At 38.4% G+C, this 19,211-nt stretch overlaps 1 protein-coding gene across 1 annotated transcript in view; it reads left to right on the top strand.

Moving 5' to 3' along the window:
* MBNL3 (muscleblind like splicing regulator 3) overlaps positions 1-19,211 on the top strand; it is a 65,695-nt gene that overhangs the window by 19,759 nt on the left and 26,725 nt on the right. The window contains exon 2 of the mRNA XM_068962799.1: positions 17,463-17,627. Coding sequence (XP_068818900.1) covers positions 17,463-17,627 — 165 coding nt within the window. The remainder of the gene's footprint in view (positions 1-17,462; positions 17,628-19,211) is intronic.

Raw genomic sequence — 19,211 nt, 5'->3', positions numbered from 1 at the left:
ATGGGGTTCTAAAGGCAAGAATACTGAAGTGGTTTGCCATTCCGTTCTCCAGTGGACCACATTCTGCCAGACCTCTCCACCATGACCTGCCTGTCTTGGGTTGCCCTGTGGGCGTGGCTAAGTTTCATTGAGTTAGACAAGGCTGTGGTCCTGTTGTGATTAGATTGACTAGTTTTCTGTGAGTATGGTTTCAGTGTGTCTGCCCTCTGATGCCCTCTTGCAACACTTACCATCTTACTTGGGTTTCTCTTACCTTGGACGTGGGGTATCTCTTCACAGCTGCTCCAGCAAAGTGCAGCCGCCAGTCCCCAGGCCCCTGCAATTGCAGGAGAGATAAGATATATAAACTCCTTGTAGGCAGGTTCCCTGCCTTACTCTTTGTGTCTTCCATAGTATCCAGCAGTCTTTTTACAGAGGTGCTTATTAACCAGTGTACTTTCTTTTATCGAGCAATAAGAACAATGCAGTTCAATACATTTTCCTCTTTACAGTAGTTATCAGAAAGCTCAGAGCTACACTTAAGGCCCAGCTTAAGTGATTAACCTTATCTAGCTTTTTGAAGTTTTTGATGTAATTGCCACCACCTTCCCCATTATATCACTCTGGTTCTTTAGGCCCATGATAATGGTGTTTTTGGAAATGGGTCCTTCTTATAAGTTATTTCCAAGCTTTTTTGGGAGAATGTAGTTGTATAACTAGTGAGAGGGCAAGGGAAGAGGTTAATTCTATTTCCAAATTTCTTATTTGCAGCTTATTAAGGTGTTTGAGTGTTTTTTATTTTTGACATGTCAATGTATTACAAGCATTACGGTATTGCAAACTGGGGGCTTCAGTTTAAATAAGCTGCCAGTGATACTCAGAAGTAAACTGCGTGCTGCTGAGACTACTCTTAATCAGACGGGAAAGAATAGCGAATACTTGGAACTCCTTAGCAAGGTATTTATTTTCTTCACAATGAAAAGAAGAACGTGTCCTATGGGATGTCCTGTTTCCTTACTGCATCACTGCAGGGTACAACCGATGAACTTTGGTGCTTGCTTTGAGGTTTGGGAGTCTATCAATACTTCACCTTCTGGTTATCCATGTTGAAATGCTGTGGTCAACATTGGGTTGTTTGCTTGTTTGATGTGAAAAGTATTTCCTTCCTTTGAGCTTATCTTTTTTTCCCAAATACCTTTTCTGGGAGTGAAGAGGAGAAGTAGTGCTTTCGAATGAGTGTGGTTTCTGCAGTGTAGTAAAGGTATTAGTTTATTGGAGAGCCAAGGAGATTTTACTAGAAAATCTTCTGTCTGCTTAAATTTGGGTACCTAGCAAACATTTCAAAAGCACACCCTGGGGAGATTTGTAGAGAAATGTAGGCAACGTAGTACAGAGCTCTTAAGTACTTATCTCCATAGCTAATTGCACTACGTTTGTAAACAGAAAATGAATGTGTTAGTAGTACAATAGAATTTTGAGAGGTCCAATCCTTGTTTTTGCATGACCTGGACTGGCCTTCTTTTATGCGACTGCTAACATCATTACTGAGGTCAGAGATGTGGAATTAAGATATCAAAAGCCCTTCGATATGACCTTTTAGAAACTGAATTATCAGTGACATAAGAAAATGCTCAGTAAATGGCTCAATCTATTGTTGGATAAGACAGCTGCGATCCCAGTGTTGGGAAAGTGTTGGCTGACTGGCAGCACCACATTCACCTGGGAACTTGGTAGAAATGTAAATTCTTGGGCCCCACCCAGAACTGCTGAATCACAAACTTTGAAGGTGAATCTGACAGTCTGTTTCAAAAGGCCCTCCTGAACACTCGAATTTGAGGACCACTGGTTTAGAGAAACCAGTGGCTCAGTTGGTAAAGAATCTGCCTGCAATGCTGGAGACCTGGATTCAATCCCTGGGTTGGGAAGATCCCCTGGAGAAGGAAATGACAACCCACTCCAGTATTCTTACCTGGAGAATTCCATGGACAGAGGAGCTGGGCAGGCTACAGTCCTTGGGATTGCAAAGAGTAGGACACGACTGTGTGACTAGCTTTCACTTTCACTGTCTAACAGTCCAGGAGAGTATCAACTGAGAATAATGTCTCTCAGTTTCAGAATTCTCAGCACTTATTATTCCTTCAGTGCTTTTTCTTTTTTTCCACTTTTTTTCAAATGGCCTCATCCTTGGCTTATTGTTTATACTCAGATCTGGTGGAAAGAAAATGACGCATGTTCTGGAAGACATATATCTTTGGGAAAGTTATATTCTCCCCAGGGAGCACCACAATGCTTATTAGCTGAGAGAAGACATACTGCATGAGACGCACTGCACGAAAGAGCAGTTTACTTTTGTTGCTGGTCAGTCGCTCAGTTGTGTCCAACTCTGTTATACTCAGCATTTCCCAAAAAGTATTTCACCATAGAACCCTCTTTTTGTGGAGCACATGGAAACTTTCCGTGGAACATCTCATCACAGGTAGTTGGGCAAGAATACCATTGGTATGTAAATGTATGAAACCGAAAAGAAAAAGATGCTTTTAATCATTTGTCTATTGTAACCCTTTGGAAGAATTTGTGACTTTTTTATACTCCAAAAGCTCTAATGTAGGTGTCACTAGCTGCCACAAGTGGACTCTCAAAATTTTATATGCAGCAAGTGTGGGGACAAAAAGGGTCTAGATATGTATATGGCATATATAATATGCATTTATATATAATATTCTTTATAATAGAAATATATTCAATATAGTATTCAGTATAATGAGAATATTCAATAAATGAATAAATATGTTCAAATGTGTTTCACATTTATGTGAGTTGCTCTTGGCTTCTACGCAGTTGGCCTATTGAGAAGAAAAACAAGAAAAATGAAAAACTAGTTGAAATATTTAGAAACAGTTTTATAATGAGATTCATTTTTTATTATTTTACCAACTTAGATGAATCATATTCAAACTCCCTTTGTGATAATTAATTATGTGTTAGTATTTTAAGCACCATTAATATCTTTTATAGCCTGTTATTTGTTTTGCTTTATCCTCCTAACTTTCTAGGAAAAAATGACTTGCCTCATTTCTTTTTATTATTTTAATATGTTATAAATAAGATATAGATGGCCCCAGTGGCTCAATGGTAAAGAATCTGTCTGCAGTGCAGGAGCCACGGAAGACATGGGTTCAATCCCTGGGTTGGGAAGATCGCCTGGAGGAGGAAATGGCAACCCACTCCAGTATTCTTGCCTGGAGAATCCCATGGACAGAGGAGCCTTGTGGAGGACAGTCCATGTGGTCGTAAAGAGTCAGACACTACTGAAGCGACTTAGCACAGCGTAAATAAAATAACAGCTGTCTTGGCAAAAATAAAATAACAGTATTGTAAAATAAAGTAAAAATAAAAATTAAAAAAAAGTACCAACCAAAAAAAGTGACACTCCAAACTTTTTTATATGATAGAAATTACTTTGAATGTTTTATTCACTGTAATTCTATAGTGAATTTGTGTTATGTGAGATCTTAAAGTAAGAAGCTTGTAATAGTAGAAAAGTGCCTCTTGACTAGATAAACTTGTCTTCTGAGTAGGCACTGGCTTATTGCCAGTTGTAAAGGGAGCAATAATTCCTTTCTCTTTTCAGTTATTTCCAAGAATAAGATTAAAGCCTGGATCTGCTGCTTTACCCTCTGCTCTTTCACCTACCATTACCAGTGAGCTGGGGGACAGCAACTGTATAACAGTCTCCAGTTCTAAGAAGAGAAATGTCCTTGGTTTTTTAACACTGTATAGAAATTCCCTCCCTAGGCACAAGATAAGTTGTATTACAAAATCAAAGATTCCTCATATAATGATGCATTATTTTTTGTGGGGAAATAAAATGGTAAAACAGTTTGTAATCTATCAAATTTGGAAAAATTCGCAGCAACAATTTGAGCTCTGTTGCAATGAACTAATGAAGAAAATAAATATAATTTTTTTAATACATCTGACATCCAAAGCATACTAAGCTTCACTTTTTCCCCTTGTCCTTTCAAAGTAGTTACGAAGTGTGTAGGAGCAGGAATTATTCCTAGAAAAACTAATTAACAGATTTGGAAAATAATTTAGTCGTGATCTAAAGGTAATTAGAATCCAGGACACTTAAATCCCAGTTTAGCCCTCTGCTAATAAAATACTACATTCATACTTAGTAAAATACTACATTCATATTAAAAATTTAGGTTTATTCCTGCTTTGTCTTGGAATAAATGCATTAGAAGTCAGAGTGTGAACTGCCGGTGACCTGATTCCAAACAGCAGATTCATTTCACCATTGATTTTATTTATCATGATTATTTTCCCCATCAAATTGTCTTTGAAAGTATAAATACCCTTTTGGACTCTACATATTCAATTGTGTCGTCACTTATTATAAGATCTAGATTCCCTACTATATATATCATCAGCAAATATCTAGAGCATTTTGACTTTTAAAAGCTGTGGAAAAACCTAAATGATAAGTTAGATTGAATAGAATTGATACGTTCACATCATATTTATGTTTACCTGATGTATCCCCATGTTAATTTGCATTTGAAGTCTTCAGTCTTATTTTGTGAATAATGTTTAGTTAACCAAAAATAAATTGACCATATAGAAAAGAAAATAAACATAACTCTCGCTAACAGGCCGAGTGGAAGCACTGAAAACATCAAATCCTAGTTCCCAGGTTCACATATCATCACCCCATGTAGCACCATCTCGAAGTTTATACTTTCTCTGGTCATTAAAATCGGGTCCCCACTAAAACTGAGCCTTTGGTGGCATGTCTTTTGTGAGGTGTGTGTGAATTCTTATTTGTCTGTGTTCTTTGTGGAATGAAATGCTTCAGAAGAACACTTTGTACTTCTTTGCAATAACTTGAATCTTCTGTCATTGTTTGCGATTTTCTCTGCTTTGTCATAGTGTTGAACCTACAGCACTCAGCACTTTTTGTAGTCTGAGTAAACCTGCTTCTAAATGGCCCTGCCGTGTTTTTGTTTTTAATTCTTCTTTTAGGGTGGCAATAATAATAGTCCCAAAAGGCACACAACCAAACCTTTCACCAAGCCCCACTTCTATCCATTCTCTATGTCCATGGGGTTTTCGGGACTGTCACTTTTGTCAGACCATGGTCATTTGTGCTTAAGTTTTCATAACCCAGCTCCTGTTTCCAGGACACTGCTTCTTCCAGACCAACTGGCAACATTCCTACTGTGTATTTACTAAAAAGCTGTGCTAAGAGATGAGATATCTGTACTAATTGTTCTGCTTTGGTTAGGATAAAAGACTTAATAATGTGTTTAGAGCCATTTGAACAGTGCCCAGAACATGGTAAATACACAGTAAAGTTATTCAGGTGGATGTGGTGTAAAAAAAACACTGGACATTCAGTTACTTTGTCTTACTCATTCTCAAGTCACCCAAGATGCCCAGGTACTTAACAAAACAGGCCACTTGGCGTACATTTCCCTATTGAATAGTTTTCGGACATAGCTGACAGCCAGTTGGTATGTAATCTTTATTATAATCTTAGAGGGAAAATAGTGACCCGAACATTGGAAATATTTGAACAGGCTCATTCTTCAGTTTAGCACACTGAGATGATGGGAAGCGCTCATGTACTTGTTCAAATTCCAGCTCTGCTGCGTTACTTCTGTTAGCTTGTGCATGTTCCTTCACCTCTCTGTGCCTCAGTTCTTCAGTAGAGCACTGACTTGTAGGGTTATATTGTGAAGATGACGGGAGGCAATGCACCGACAACACTTTGAACAGTGTCTGACATATGGTAAATATACTACAAAGTCAGCTGGTATTCAAGAGGACATGATGTGGAAAAGATGCAAACCCAAACAGCGTTCAGTAAAGCCTGCAAATGAGTTGTGCTATTATGACTACTTGCATGAAATTAATAGAAAATATAATTTTACAAGGGCCCCAACTTGGTCTCTAAATGTGTGTCAATAATCGTCACATGCCAAGGAACATGAGCTAAACCTGTAGATACCATTACTCTGTGGCCCACTCATAAAAGGTCAGAATTAGTTCACATCTGAAGGGGGTCATTTGACCTTATATGCCAGAGTCTAATATATATAAAATCAATGTAAAACATAAAACAACGTTAAATGCTCCAGTTATCTTCAGGAGAAAAATAAGTCTGAAATATTAGCACACTGATATATATATATTTTTTTTACATGACCTAGTTTACTTCATTGTATCATTTGATCAAATATTCTTCTAGAATGAAATCTGGTTTACCTTGTATAAGAGACACATAACACTGGACTCTTTTGGCAAGACACTTTTTCTGAAGTTTTCTAATTTTATTCTGATTTTCAGGAAAGGCACAACGAAGCTAGAGTAGATTTAACTTTTCCCTCACCAGAATAAGGATTCTGCTAATTAAAAGGCAGGGACTAGACCTCAGAAACCTTGTTGTGCTCTAGAGGGTTTATGTTTATAAGAAATAACTGCATCCTTAAAAGCGTTCTGTTCTCCCCATAATTCTTGTTCTAACTGCTTAAACTGACTTGTGGAGTACAATTAATAGATTTTTTTTTAAAACTAATTAACTTTAGCTGTCCTTTGCTTCACTTTGTTTTAGATGTGGAGATAGGCATTCTCTGGCAGAGGTCTTATTTCAACTTCTCTGTAAAGCTATGAGACTTTTATGGTTGAGGGATTGATTTATTTTAAAACATAAAACTTCCACTTATCATTTTATCTTATTTAAACAAGCCCATTTCTAGTTACATTGTTTGTGGATGGCCTTGTTTAGTTCTTTAAATACCAGGAACAGTTTCATCATCATCAAATATTAACTGCTCACTGAAAGCAAAAGGTGAGTTTAACAAGGTTGCCATATTTACCAAGTGAAACTGAGAGATCATTTTAAAACATTTCTTTTAAAAATGTCTCAGTAGTTTCATCAAGAAGTTTTCTAATTCTGTTCACATCTCTGAAATACATTTTGGATGAAACAGTATATTTGGTAGATATTCAGGCCAGGCAGAATAGATCTTTATTTTTAAAGAGAAAGAATTTATATCAATAAACTGCTTGTTTTTATGTCAGAATAAAAAGAGCAACTTGGCCTAATAAAGAATCACTTGGCAAAAAAAAAAAAAAGCCACTTTATTTAAATACACACTGCATTTGGAATTTGGAGCTTTCTTTGGAGATTGTCTGATACTCTTAAATGCCTACAGTTTTAATAACAAGTTAGTGTAAAGGGATATTTCAGCAGGACTTTGGTGATAAAAATATATTATCATTAACGAAATGTAGACTTGATCCATGCCTCAGAGTATTCTCATGGCAGTCCGTGTCACCCAGTAAACCTTTCTGCTTGGAAGCTTCATATTTGTTACTAATTAGGTAGTTGAGTAGGAGCGTGAGAAAAATGCTTATTTTAAAGTGCGTACATTTGGCTCTATTTGTTATTTGAAATATTTCTACTTATGAGTTTAGCAAGACCCTGTAAACAGCCATTTGGTATGCTTTTAAATTTCTTTATCTGAAAGAAAACTTACGTTTAGGGGGGAAAAAAAGCAAGAGAGGGACTGATTTTCATCTCTGTGCCTCTAATTTCAAAAATATATAGGTAAATCAATAACTATATTTGTCCTTTATATAACCTCTGGGTGGAGGAGTAGTGGCTGACTCTAGAGATGTAATTATTTAATTTATTCTTAGCAGCATACTGAGCTCTGCAAAGATAAATTGTTTAAATCTAAACAATAATCAGCGCCTTTCTCACCTTTTACTCCCCTTCAGTTTGCAAGATACTTGTCTACATTTAATTCTTCTTTGAAACTTTCTTTTTACTTCGAGACAGGAAATTTAATTTTGCCAAGTGGAAACCGCAAGGTTTAAGTTTAGTGCACAACTAAGACCCTTAGGAATTGAAGGGATTGCCAAATACCTTCTTACTTCCCAAGTTTTAGTGCCGTTAGAACTCACTAGAGACCCTTAAGTCATGGAAAACCTAAAGGTAACTGGCATGGTTTCAAGGGTTAGAAGTCACAGTGTAGGAAAGCCAGTTAGAGAAGGCTTGAAGTTGTGATTTCCAAAGTTGCCTGAGTGAAGCATTCAAACAAAAGAAGAAAGCGCAGCAGCCATTTGGAAAGCTCTGGCAGAACTTACAACTTTGGCCAGGGGTGCTGGGAAGCTGACTGTGGGATCTTTTGTAGCCATCGTAGGAAAAATCTCCATCTTGTTAGCTGTGTGAGATCAAATGTGGACAGAAATGTTCAATGTCATTTTAACGGGCCATCCAGTTCCTTGGAGTTCACTGAATGCCATGGGGCTTGCTTGGAGCTTTAAAAGGAGGAAGTTGAATTAAATTAGTATTTTCATAAGGATTCTCTAATGAGATATGTTACAGGGTATCTTATGAAAAAAAAAATGAGGGAATGGTTTCTGTGACTGAACTGTGTTTCTTAGTTAAAAACCGGCCGATTTCTTTATTTAGGACATGTGAGAGGGAACATTTACTCTGCTCTGGTGGACTGTTCATCTCCAAGAGGGGAACAGAGTGTGCCATTTCTTACAAGTATTTCACAAGGAAGCTGTCTGAGGCTCCTCTCTTAGGAATATTACACAGACTGATTTCTAAGAGCCTTTCCAGCTTTACCATTTAATGTTTTTATGACATGTTGTCTATAAACATACAAGTTTCCCCAGTGAAGTACAGTTTCCTTCTCTCTGATCTTACTAATTCTGACCCTGATAATCCCAACAAAAGAGCCTGAAATCTTAATAAAACAAATTCAGGACTGTGTCTCGTAACTGATTCCTGTTCACCACTGCCACTGCTGTATTATACCTAGTCTGTCATGCGGGGCTGCTATGAATCGCCATTTTCCCTGAATATATTATTTTGTTCATTAGAATTAACCATGCTCCTCCATATCTGCCTCTGTTTTAATATGAGTAATCAAGGCTTGACTGTAAAAGACATCTATGCAAATAATGGCTATTCATGCCGGGTTTTGCACGTTGTGAATATGATCTGCATCCATCTTATGTGTGCTTGTAGAAACATGATGCTTAAACAGATGTTTTCCTGAGCTTCACTGGATGACTTTTGCTTGAATTTGAGTATGCCACCGACAGGACTGAAGAAATGAAAGTTAATCTGCTCTCCTCTCCCTCCCCCTGCTAAAAAAAAAAAAAAAAAACAACTTTAAAACATAAAAGCCTCCTCTTCCTGTAATAATTCATATGTTCAAGAAAATTTATATAGACTTAAAGAGTCAGGAGATCGGCACAGTGGTCACTCACCACGCCCTCCCCCCATCCTAGTCCAAAGGAGGAGCTCTGGCAGGCAGGCATCAAAGTCATTTGAATACACAGTTGTTGCGCCACAGTGGTTGGGAAAGTGGAGTGGCTGACTGGGTAGGGAGCCGTGTGAAGCTTTTGGTGGGAGGAGCCAGGGAGTAAAAAATTGCTTTCTCCAACAGTCAACTTCCTTAAATTCCTTGCAGCTGGTCAGGTAAGCTGGGACTGAGAGGGCCTTCTGCTTTGCTCTGGGGGAACTGAAGGCCTAGTAGAGCCTAGGCTGTTTCCAATGGAGGGGGCTGCTTATGACCTTAAGGTAAAGGGAGGTAAATGGGTTTTTGAGGATTTGACTTTATTTAGCTGAACTCACTGGAGTGGACGAATAGATAGGGAGAGGGTTGTCAGATAATATTTTGTATGGGGCATACTTATCCTTAAAAAAAAATGAGCCCTTGTTTATGGGAAATTCAGATTTGATTGGGAGTCCTGTGTTTTCATTTGATAAATCTGGCAACCCTAGGTGTGAGCCCAGATGGAAGCCCTAGCCGGGAAGAAAGGGTACAGGCAGGCAGTGTCCATTCTGTCCTGGTTCTGAGTCGCTGTAGTGACTGGACGGGTGTCCAGAAAAGGGAGCCGAGGCAACGCTGAGAGCCAGAGATTTGACTGCCTAAGGGTGGAGGGAGACATCCCTTTATGTTGCTTCCTAAGGAAGCCTATGTAGTAAGTAGCTTCTTGAAGTTGCATGGTTTTCTGTGTATTTTATTTCTTGGAGTAACAAATTCAATGTCATTCTTTTCATTCTTTCCTCTTTTTCTATGTTTTAATGACATTTTCTGTTGGCGGCCATCAACTACATTAAAGACAGCTTCCATGAATACTTAGCATCAGAAACGCCTCTGACTTTTGGTAACTTGGTACCGGTGTGCTTCAGTTGTTTGGGGGTTTTAATTTGATTCTGGTTGTCTGTTTTGTAAACAGATGATACATTCGTGAGGAACACATTGAACAGATATCACATTTTTCTCAACCAACTGAAGGTGTTAGACCACAGCGGGGAAAATTGGGAAGTGGGCAGGGAGCAGACCTGGGGTATTGGGGAGGCAGGCTTGGTTTCACTAGTAACAGCAACTATGATTTTTGGTGTTATTTGTTCTTCAGAAAAAGTTCAAGCTCATGATTATTTGAGAATCAATGTTTAACATGAATACAGCTGAATATGCGTCTTAAGCATAGCAGAAACATTTTTGTTGTAAGAGGTCAGTAGAGATGCACAGGAAGGCCTCACCCATTGTGATTATGCTAAAGCCTTATATTCCACCTTTGTCTAAGTAGCTTCAGGGAGTTTGACTTGCAGCTGGTTAGAGAAATGAAGAGTGGGGATGGAGCAGTTGGAGGAGGCACTTTATTCTAAACTGACCCTCGAAAAGCAGTGCTCCCCTTGGGCAAGCCCAGGTGTTGATTAAATATGAATCTGCTGCAGGTTCCTTTATTCAGTTTTGTAGGGGCTCTATATCCTGGGGGTTCTTGTGACCACAGACCCCTGGGAATTATACCAGGGTTTGTGTCTGCGTGCCTTGGGTTCGCAACATTTCTGATTCAGTGTATACTGAATGACCAGGAATTTTCAGCCATGATGGTCACATACATGTCAGAGTATATATTCATTTAAAAAAATTAGCAGTAACAAATGAACTGTTTACTATACCTGAATAAAATAACGGTTCATTTGAATCAGAAAACCAGGAACAGCCTCAGTCATGTGTTGGCTATTGTTCTCTTCTTGGAGGAAGAAGAAAGAACTTAGGGAAGGAAATAGCAAGAGAAGCAATTAGGCTTCTAAGGCTGGCTTAGTGTGATGCCCTATAAAATTATTCCCACAAAGTTTATCCACTCAACAAACTTTTATAGAGTAGTCACTATTCACCAGGCACAGAAACAGCCCTGAAGGTTCAAAGATGAGGAAGATACAGTCTTGCCTTTAAACAAACTCAAAGTCGAATGGGGAGATAGGCATGCAAACAATTTATCAATGTACACAGTGATAAGTGCTATGATAAAACTGAGTACAAGATGCAGCTGGAAGCACAAATGAGGGAGAGATAAAAGGGAGTGGGGGAGTGGGGGTGGGAACATGGTTTCAGGAAAATCTTTATAGAGAAAGAGTCATTTGAACTGAAAATCCATATTGGGTAGTGAGAGTCTGGAAACTTGGCTTCTGTCCTTACTGAGCTGCTTGTTAATTAGGACGAGCCACATCATCAATTTGGCCTTCACTTTCTCTGTAAGATAAAGGTGCAGGAGATGTTCCTTAAAATCCGGTTCAGCCCTACATGTTTCAGTTCTGGTAATCAGGTTATCTCATGGGCTGTTACAGAGAACAACAGTGTGATTGTTGAACTCCTCCTCCCTCCATCTTTTGGAGGTCACCATTCGAAAGCTTTCTTGAGGCAGATAGGCAAGAAAATTCTTCTGCTCTCCTCCCAGCTTCTTACTTATTCAGACTTGGTCTCTGGTTTGCACCAAAGTCGTTGCCCTCTGTATATGTATATGGGATGTCAAAAAAGCAGAGTTCATGAGTTTGGGATGAGCAGATGCAAAATATTATACAGAGAATGGATAAACAACAAGCTCCTACTATATAGCTCAGAGAAATATATTCAATATCCTATGATAAACCATCATGGAAAAGAATATGAAAAAGAATATATACATATATATATATAACTTAAATCAGTTTGCTGTAGAGCAGAAATTAACACAACATTGTAAATCAACTAGACTTCAATAACATAAAAGAAAAAAAGCAGAGTTCAGGAGAGATGCAGTGCTGACTTGGTTGGGGGGGCGGTGGAGTGCTTGCCTGCCCTCTCCATGGTGGAGGGACGGTCGGCCTCATTAATTTGCCTTCAGTATACTCAGGAAGTGGTTTATTAAAGGCTTTTTAAAGAAAGATTTTTTTTGTCTGTATCCCAAGTTTAAATTGAGTTATATGTAAGATTTTAAGGATGCTTTTTGTGAATATATCTTAGTATTCATAAATGGTACGATTCTGGAGGATACACATTTTTATAAAAACAGCTCTTAAGAGAAAGTGGGAAATTGCCATTAGTGTGTTGATATCTGGCTGATACTCAGTTTATGTTGATGTTGCCTTTTAGCTGTTTCAGATTGTTCCTAGCCTTTAAAAGGTCCGTGATGGTTGTAGGAACCAGGCAACCTAGTACGGATCATGTGTTATTCTAAAATCACTGTTACTTCCTCTGAGAAGCCATGTCCATGCATGTAAGTATGTTTTAGTTGGGCAGTATAATCAAGAGGTTTTTTTCATTTAATACATGATCATTAAAATGAAATCATTTTCTTATAGAAATCAAATCACCTATTTGTTGGCTTTATTTAACATTTAACTCTTGGTAGTACAGCAGAACAATGAGATGTCTTTGAAAAGGTAATCCAGTTGTTATTGTATTTGAGAGGTTCCCCCCCCCCATAATTCCTAATGTATTTGAAGAAGCAAGTCATTCTGCAAACAGCTGTTCCTGTTAAGATACTGGTGACTGACAAAGGGTAATTTTCAGCTTCCTGGGGTCCTTTTCTTATTCTGATGGATGGTAGAGCTTTGTCTCATGAACATAAAAAAGTACATTTCACAGGAGTTTTCTACCACCAAGTGCCTGGAAAGTCTTGTCTCTGACAGACTCATTCTCAAAACTCCCAAGACTTAGGTGGGATTTGAATCTCTACAATGCTACTTCTCTCTTTCAGTCGAAGGCTTTGTACTGTGAAAAGCCTGAAGGTAAGGAAAAGGAATAGATTTGAGTTTTGGAGGTTGTATGAATGCTCTGCAACTTTTTCCTTTGTCTGTCATCAACTTTTTGATGTATTTCAGAAATTTCATTGGTCATTTTCTCTCCGTGCTGCTTTTTGGGTGCTTTTTTCAAAGAGAGTAGATGGAATAGGGGAGCAGGGAGATGCATAGATATAGTAACACTTATTTCAGCAGAGAATCACTTTCTTATCAAATCACTTTGCTATTTTCTTGACTCAGTATCACAGTGAAAGATCTGATGAGAATGATTTGTTTTTAAGGCCAAAGGAAATGGAAAAGGCGTGAAATTGAGGCAAGCCTAAATGAGCTTGCACTCTGATTTCTTTAATTTTGTGAGTCTGCACTGAGCACATGGCAACTCTTGAACCTGTGGGTCTAGAAGGAGGTTGGACACCACTGACTTGGCTTGGGAAACCCAACAGGTGATATTTTTCTGCCAAGATACCTTCTGGGCTGTTACAGACCTGGTGTGATAAAGTCTTGTGGCCCATTCACGGTGCTTAGCTGGCCTCTGGAAAACTTCATAGTCACTGGTTTTCCAAAGGACAGAAAAACACTAAGTGATTACGTACTGTGCTGGGCAAATCCATCCTTTGCCTCCACCCCATCTCATCCATACGTGCTTATGAAATCCTTAATCCCCTACAGGGACTAAAAGCAAATGTTAGCAAATGTCAAAAACAAAGTTTGCCACCCCCTCCCCAACTCCAATAAAAGTATTTTGCCCTATAATTAAGTTTGGGCACCTTGAAGAATGAATACAGAGATTTATTGCTACCGAGTGTTGTACATATATTACCCTGAGTCCTAAAGTTGTTTTGAAAAAATTTAAGGGGCTTGGCTTTCTTTTGAAATATTGTATTCCACAGATAACATTTATATTAAATTATTTGGTCTCATCTATTGTTTCGATTGGAAATGCAGGGTTTTTTCTCTTTTATAAGCGTTCTTTAACATGAGCAGCAATCTCTGGTAAGGTAGTGGTGTTGTACATTTGCATTGTTATAGAATTAAATTATGGATTCTGTCATTCAAAAAAGAATACTTTATAAATCAAGTACAATCTCATACCTAAGATGAGTAAGTTTTTTTAAAATCTTAGGCTGCCTCAAATTCCATACTTTAGTTTTATAATTTAGCTTGATGTGATTTTTAAAGTGTAATTCTTTTTTTTTCTATTTCTGTGTACTGTGTTTGCTTTGTAAAAATGTCATTAGTTTCCCAAGAAAAAGCTTAAGAAAACTTATTATTTGTAAAAGACAGTAATGTAAAAGCACAAAGGCAGGTAGCAATCCTTTATCTGTATATTGGCAGGAAATGGGCCAAATAAAGCATGTTCTCTCCCGCCCTCATCTCCCCTCTGATTACATTCAATGTAAATGATGGTACGGGGAGGGAGGTGGGAGGGGGGTTCAGGATGGGGAACACGTGTCCGCCCGTGGCGGATTTATGTTGATGTGTGGCAGAACCAATACAGTATTGTAGAGTAATTAGCCTCCAATTAAATAAATTTTAAAAACTCAAAAAACTCTAAACTGTTAACAAATGGCAAAAACTTAATGTGTTCCTTTTCCTTTTTTAAAAAAATGATCTACTGTTTTGAATTCCTGAGTATAAGAGACAGTCCTCATCTAATTGGGGGTGGGTTACAGATGGTGTCCTATTTAAATGGTTCTGGTTGTGTTTGCCACTGGCCAGGGAAAACTGTCAAGGTGGGTTTGTGATCCTAAGGCGGTCCTGCTCAGCAAGAGCCTGGTTTCTTTTTTCAGTGCTGCTGTGCAGCTATCCCAAAGCCTGGGAACTGGAGCAATAGTCCTAAATGCTAGTAGGCAGGAAGACGAAAGGTAGTCTGAGGAGAAGGAAGGTCAGGAGTAAGTTATTTAGAGCTGGTTAGGGGGCAGGATTTCTAAATGCAACTGCAGTTGGTGATTTTAAAAAAGGCCTGAAATTCAGAAGAGAGGTCAGAGATAGAGATCGAGATTTAAGATCTGAGCAATTGCAGTGAGAGATGAAACTTTACTTGGACTTTATTTCTCCAGGGGAAAGAGATTAAAGAGGAGAGCAGAGGATTTAGGACTCTACCTTGGGGAAGTAGGAGGAGAAAGAGAAACCCTGGAAGTATAAAACTGCCGTGCTTGGCTGTGGAAGGCTCTACGTGCCACCAATTCCCCTGAGCTGTTAATTTCGACCCAGATAATCCCAGTTACGCTGGGTAAAGAATCTAGGGACTGATCATTGTGACTATCTTTGCCTTGCAGTAGATGTAGAGAGAATTAACATTTTCTCTTAGGGGGACATGTTAATGGAGGGGAGGGGGACTTCCTTTACCGCCAGTTTTAGTGCATATGAGGATTTCCTTGGGGCTTCCCTTGGGGCTCAGCTGGTAAAGAATCCGTCTGCAATATGAGAGACCTGGGTTCAGTCTCCGGGTTGGGAAGATCCCGTGGCTACCCACTCCAGTATTCTGGCCTGGAGAATTCCCTGGACTGTATAGTCCATGGGGTCACAAAGAGGCGGACACAACTGAGCAACTTTCACTTCACTTATAGTCCTTATATGTGCTGAAATTATGTGGTTGTTCCTACCTTTATGAGTTCAGGAGGCCTGGGTTCATACCACCCTCGACTCTACCGATAAATGCTTTCTTTTCTAAGGTACGTTGAAACTCAGATATTGTTTGATTTTATAAATAATTTGATTAAAAATAAATTGATCAAATTGGAAACAGAATGAGAAGCCTAATGGAAAATAATAGTGGCTACCTAGATTTATCAAGCTATGTTTTAAGTTATACTCAGTTCCCTGCCAGGGGAGGTAAAAGAGCCATCTCATCCCATTGACCTGATATTTAAAAGAGCATTTGCAGTGCTTCTGGTTTTGCATTATAGAAAGTGAAAATCACTCAGTCAGTATCCGACTCTTGGTGACCGTGTGGACTATAGAGTCCATGGAATTCTCCAGGCCAGAATACTGGAGTGGGTAGCCTTTACCTTCTCCAGGGGATCTTCCGAACCCAGGGATCAAACCCGTCTCCTGCATTGCAGGCAGATTCTTTACCAGCTGAGCCACAAGGGAACCCCAACATTATAGGTAACTCACTAATTTTCAGGGCCACACCTTGTTCCCAGTGAAATTACAGGAGTGCTTTAATAAAAAGATAACTAAATATGAAGGAGTGATTAATATAGTCCATTGAAGCATCATAAATACCGAAAATTCATAGCATGTGTTGAAAACACTTGATGAACTAACTGATTTTCTCCTGGGAATTCAGGTGGCCTAGCAACTTGCACTCTTGGGTACAAAAAAAGTTGCCTTTTTTTTTTTCCACCCTTCCCTCCAGTAAGCTCCTGCTCTAAAGCATCTAAGCAACTGTGGGAAAAAGAATGGCTTGCAGTTGTGCTTATCTTAAAGGGATTATGGCAGACTTAGTAATCCAAATGGGATCATCATTAGCTGCTTTGTACAGTACTTGAGTTAAACAAACACAACATAACACATTTGACAATGTGATAAATACCTGGTCACTGACATCCTTTGCTGCCACACAGTAAACACCATAATTAGCAGCCGTATCAGCATTTAGGTAACACCAAAGGCATGTTTGATTCCACAGGACTGCCATATGATCCTGTCTGGAAGTGCTTAAACCATCTCTAAAACATTCAAATACCTGACACTCCCAAATATACTTGGGTGTCTGTTATCCAAATGATCCGGGGCCATTCCCTCTAGAACCTAAAGAACAGCATAACTGTGAGGTAGAAGAGATTTATTCTTCAGTTAACAAAATATCAGTGGATTTCAAGAAGTTTCTCACATTATATGGATTCAGGAGAACTTTAGAGCCAAAATTGTCCAGAATAATGGATCTAGAAGTTACAAGATACATTTATGTGTATGTATTTAACATTTTTCCTTATTTTTGCTGATTACATATGTAGGTCCACGTCTTAGATCATATTTGATTTTATGTCTCATGTTGGGAAATTTTTATTTACGTCTGTAATGTTATGATTATATACTATCCCTGATATTTTGTATTTTAAATGTAAGTTGATGCATACCAAAGTGGAGCAGAGCAAGGTGGCTACGAGAATGAGTTCTGGAGTCAGACTAACTAGGCTTTAGTTCTGGTTCTGTCACTTGGCAGCTGTGCAACTCCTCTTCATCTTCTCATCTGGAAGATAAGAATGATGAGAGTGTCAGTCTTAGGGGGTGTGTATCAAGACAGAATACATTAATTCACATAAAGTACATCCCACATGCTAAGAGATATATAAACTTTTCTTATTTTCTTAGCCACACCAGATTTTTAAATATATTAATGTCAATTCATAAAATCCTTCATTTTTAGGGCCGGTGTGCCAGAGAAAACTGCAAGTACCTTCACCCTCCTCCACATTTGAAAACGCAGCTGGAAATTAATGGACGGAACAATCTGATTCAACAAAAGAGTGCCGCCGCCATGTTCGCCCAGCAGATGCAGTTTATGTTCCAAAATGCTCAGATGCCATCAGTTGTAAGTCACAGATCTGCTTTTTCAAAATTGCATATGTATGTCCTTTTTTAAGGGTGCATATCTACACTGGAATAACCTGGCAAGGACTTTGGGAAGTTGTCACCAAAGGATTGAGGATGCGAGCTAATATGTTAATTGACACTCCAAAGATGTTATGCATGTGAAGGGAGCAATCAGGTGTGTTAGATTTAAACAATGGTTGCAGGAACCAAGAATGTAGCTTATAGGCCTGGGTTCTATCCCTGGTTCAGGGAACTGAAGATCTTGAGTGCCACAACTAAGACCCAATGCAGCAAATTAATAAAACAAAAAATGTAATTTATAGAAGAATACTAATAAAAGGAGCAGGGACATTTTAAGAAGAGAGAAGGTTTGATTATTATTACATAAAAACCTTTTAATTTAGGCTATTAATTCAGGTAAATTTCCTTGCTCTTTGATAGTTCTCTTGTTACTTTTAAATAGATTTTTCACTTTAAAATAATTTTAAATTTAAAGGAAAGTTGCAAAAATAGTACTGAGACTTACCATATTACCCATTACCTGTTTTTCCCGCTTTTTAATATCTTATATGGAGTTTATTTGTCAAAACTAAAGAACTGACATCTACACATTACTATTAACTAATAACTCCAGACTTCCTTCAGACTTCACCAGATTTTTTGCTAGTGTGCTCTTTCTGTTACAGTGTCCAATCTGGAGTATTAGTGTATTTATTTGAATCCTATCTGTGCTCTCTTTTCTGCTCTGTGATTGTTTCTCAGTCTTTCTGTTTCCCATGACCTTAACAGTCTTAAGGGATACTGGCCAGGTGTTTGATGGGGGTTTTAACTTAACCAAGCCACAGAGTTTCCCTTGGTGAAATTAATATTTTGGTGTCATTCTAGACCAATGTCTAGTATTTGTTTGGATCATTGAGTTTAAATGGATCACTTAAAAAGTGATTTAAGTATCCTACAGAGAATTCATTTTGTCCTAATACCTTAAAATATACAGTTGCAGTTTGGCCTTAGACTGTTTGAGATGGAATTGAAAACTGTCCCTGTCTACTGAGTTCCTCCAGGTCTCATATTTGGTTCCATGGTGTCTCATTCTAATTCCAGCTGGCCTACTTCCTTTAAACCATTACCAGGCTAGTACTTGGAAAGGGTTGTGTTATCTTTATTTGTAACCCATTTCATTGGTCACTACTATATAATGAACACACTGAAAACTGAAAGATGTATGTAATATTTAGATATACGGAAAGTGTGGGAGTAGGTCAGTCTGCTCTCAGCAAAACCTATCTCATTACAAAGTTGTTTCTCAGAATTCAAGGACATCTGTGTAGATAGGGCACCCCTTAATTGGTACATCTTTAGGAATAATGCAAAAAATGGGTCCTAGGGGCATTAACAAGTCACTGAAATTTTGTTCCATGATACTTTTTCCAGGATGTCTAGAAAATTTTAACTAAAATAAATAGATTTCATGTGTTTACTCATTTGCCAAAAATACTTGCCTTGGAATTCAGTGCTGATTAATTACATTGATAAATTCGTTCCCAGAATGTCACCAGTGAGCTCCCTGGAGTTCCGCTTTGAC

The sequence above is a fragment of the Capricornis sumatraensis genome, chromosome X, assembly GCF_032405125.1.
Source record: "Capricornis sumatraensis isolate serow.1 chromosome X, serow.2, whole genome shotgun sequence".
NCBI classification, from domain to species: Eukaryota; Metazoa; Chordata; class Mammalia; order Artiodactyla; family Bovidae; genus Capricornis; species Capricornis sumatraensis.
Note: the sequence above shows the minus strand (reverse complement) of the source record. Positions and strands in the feature narration are given on the sequence as shown.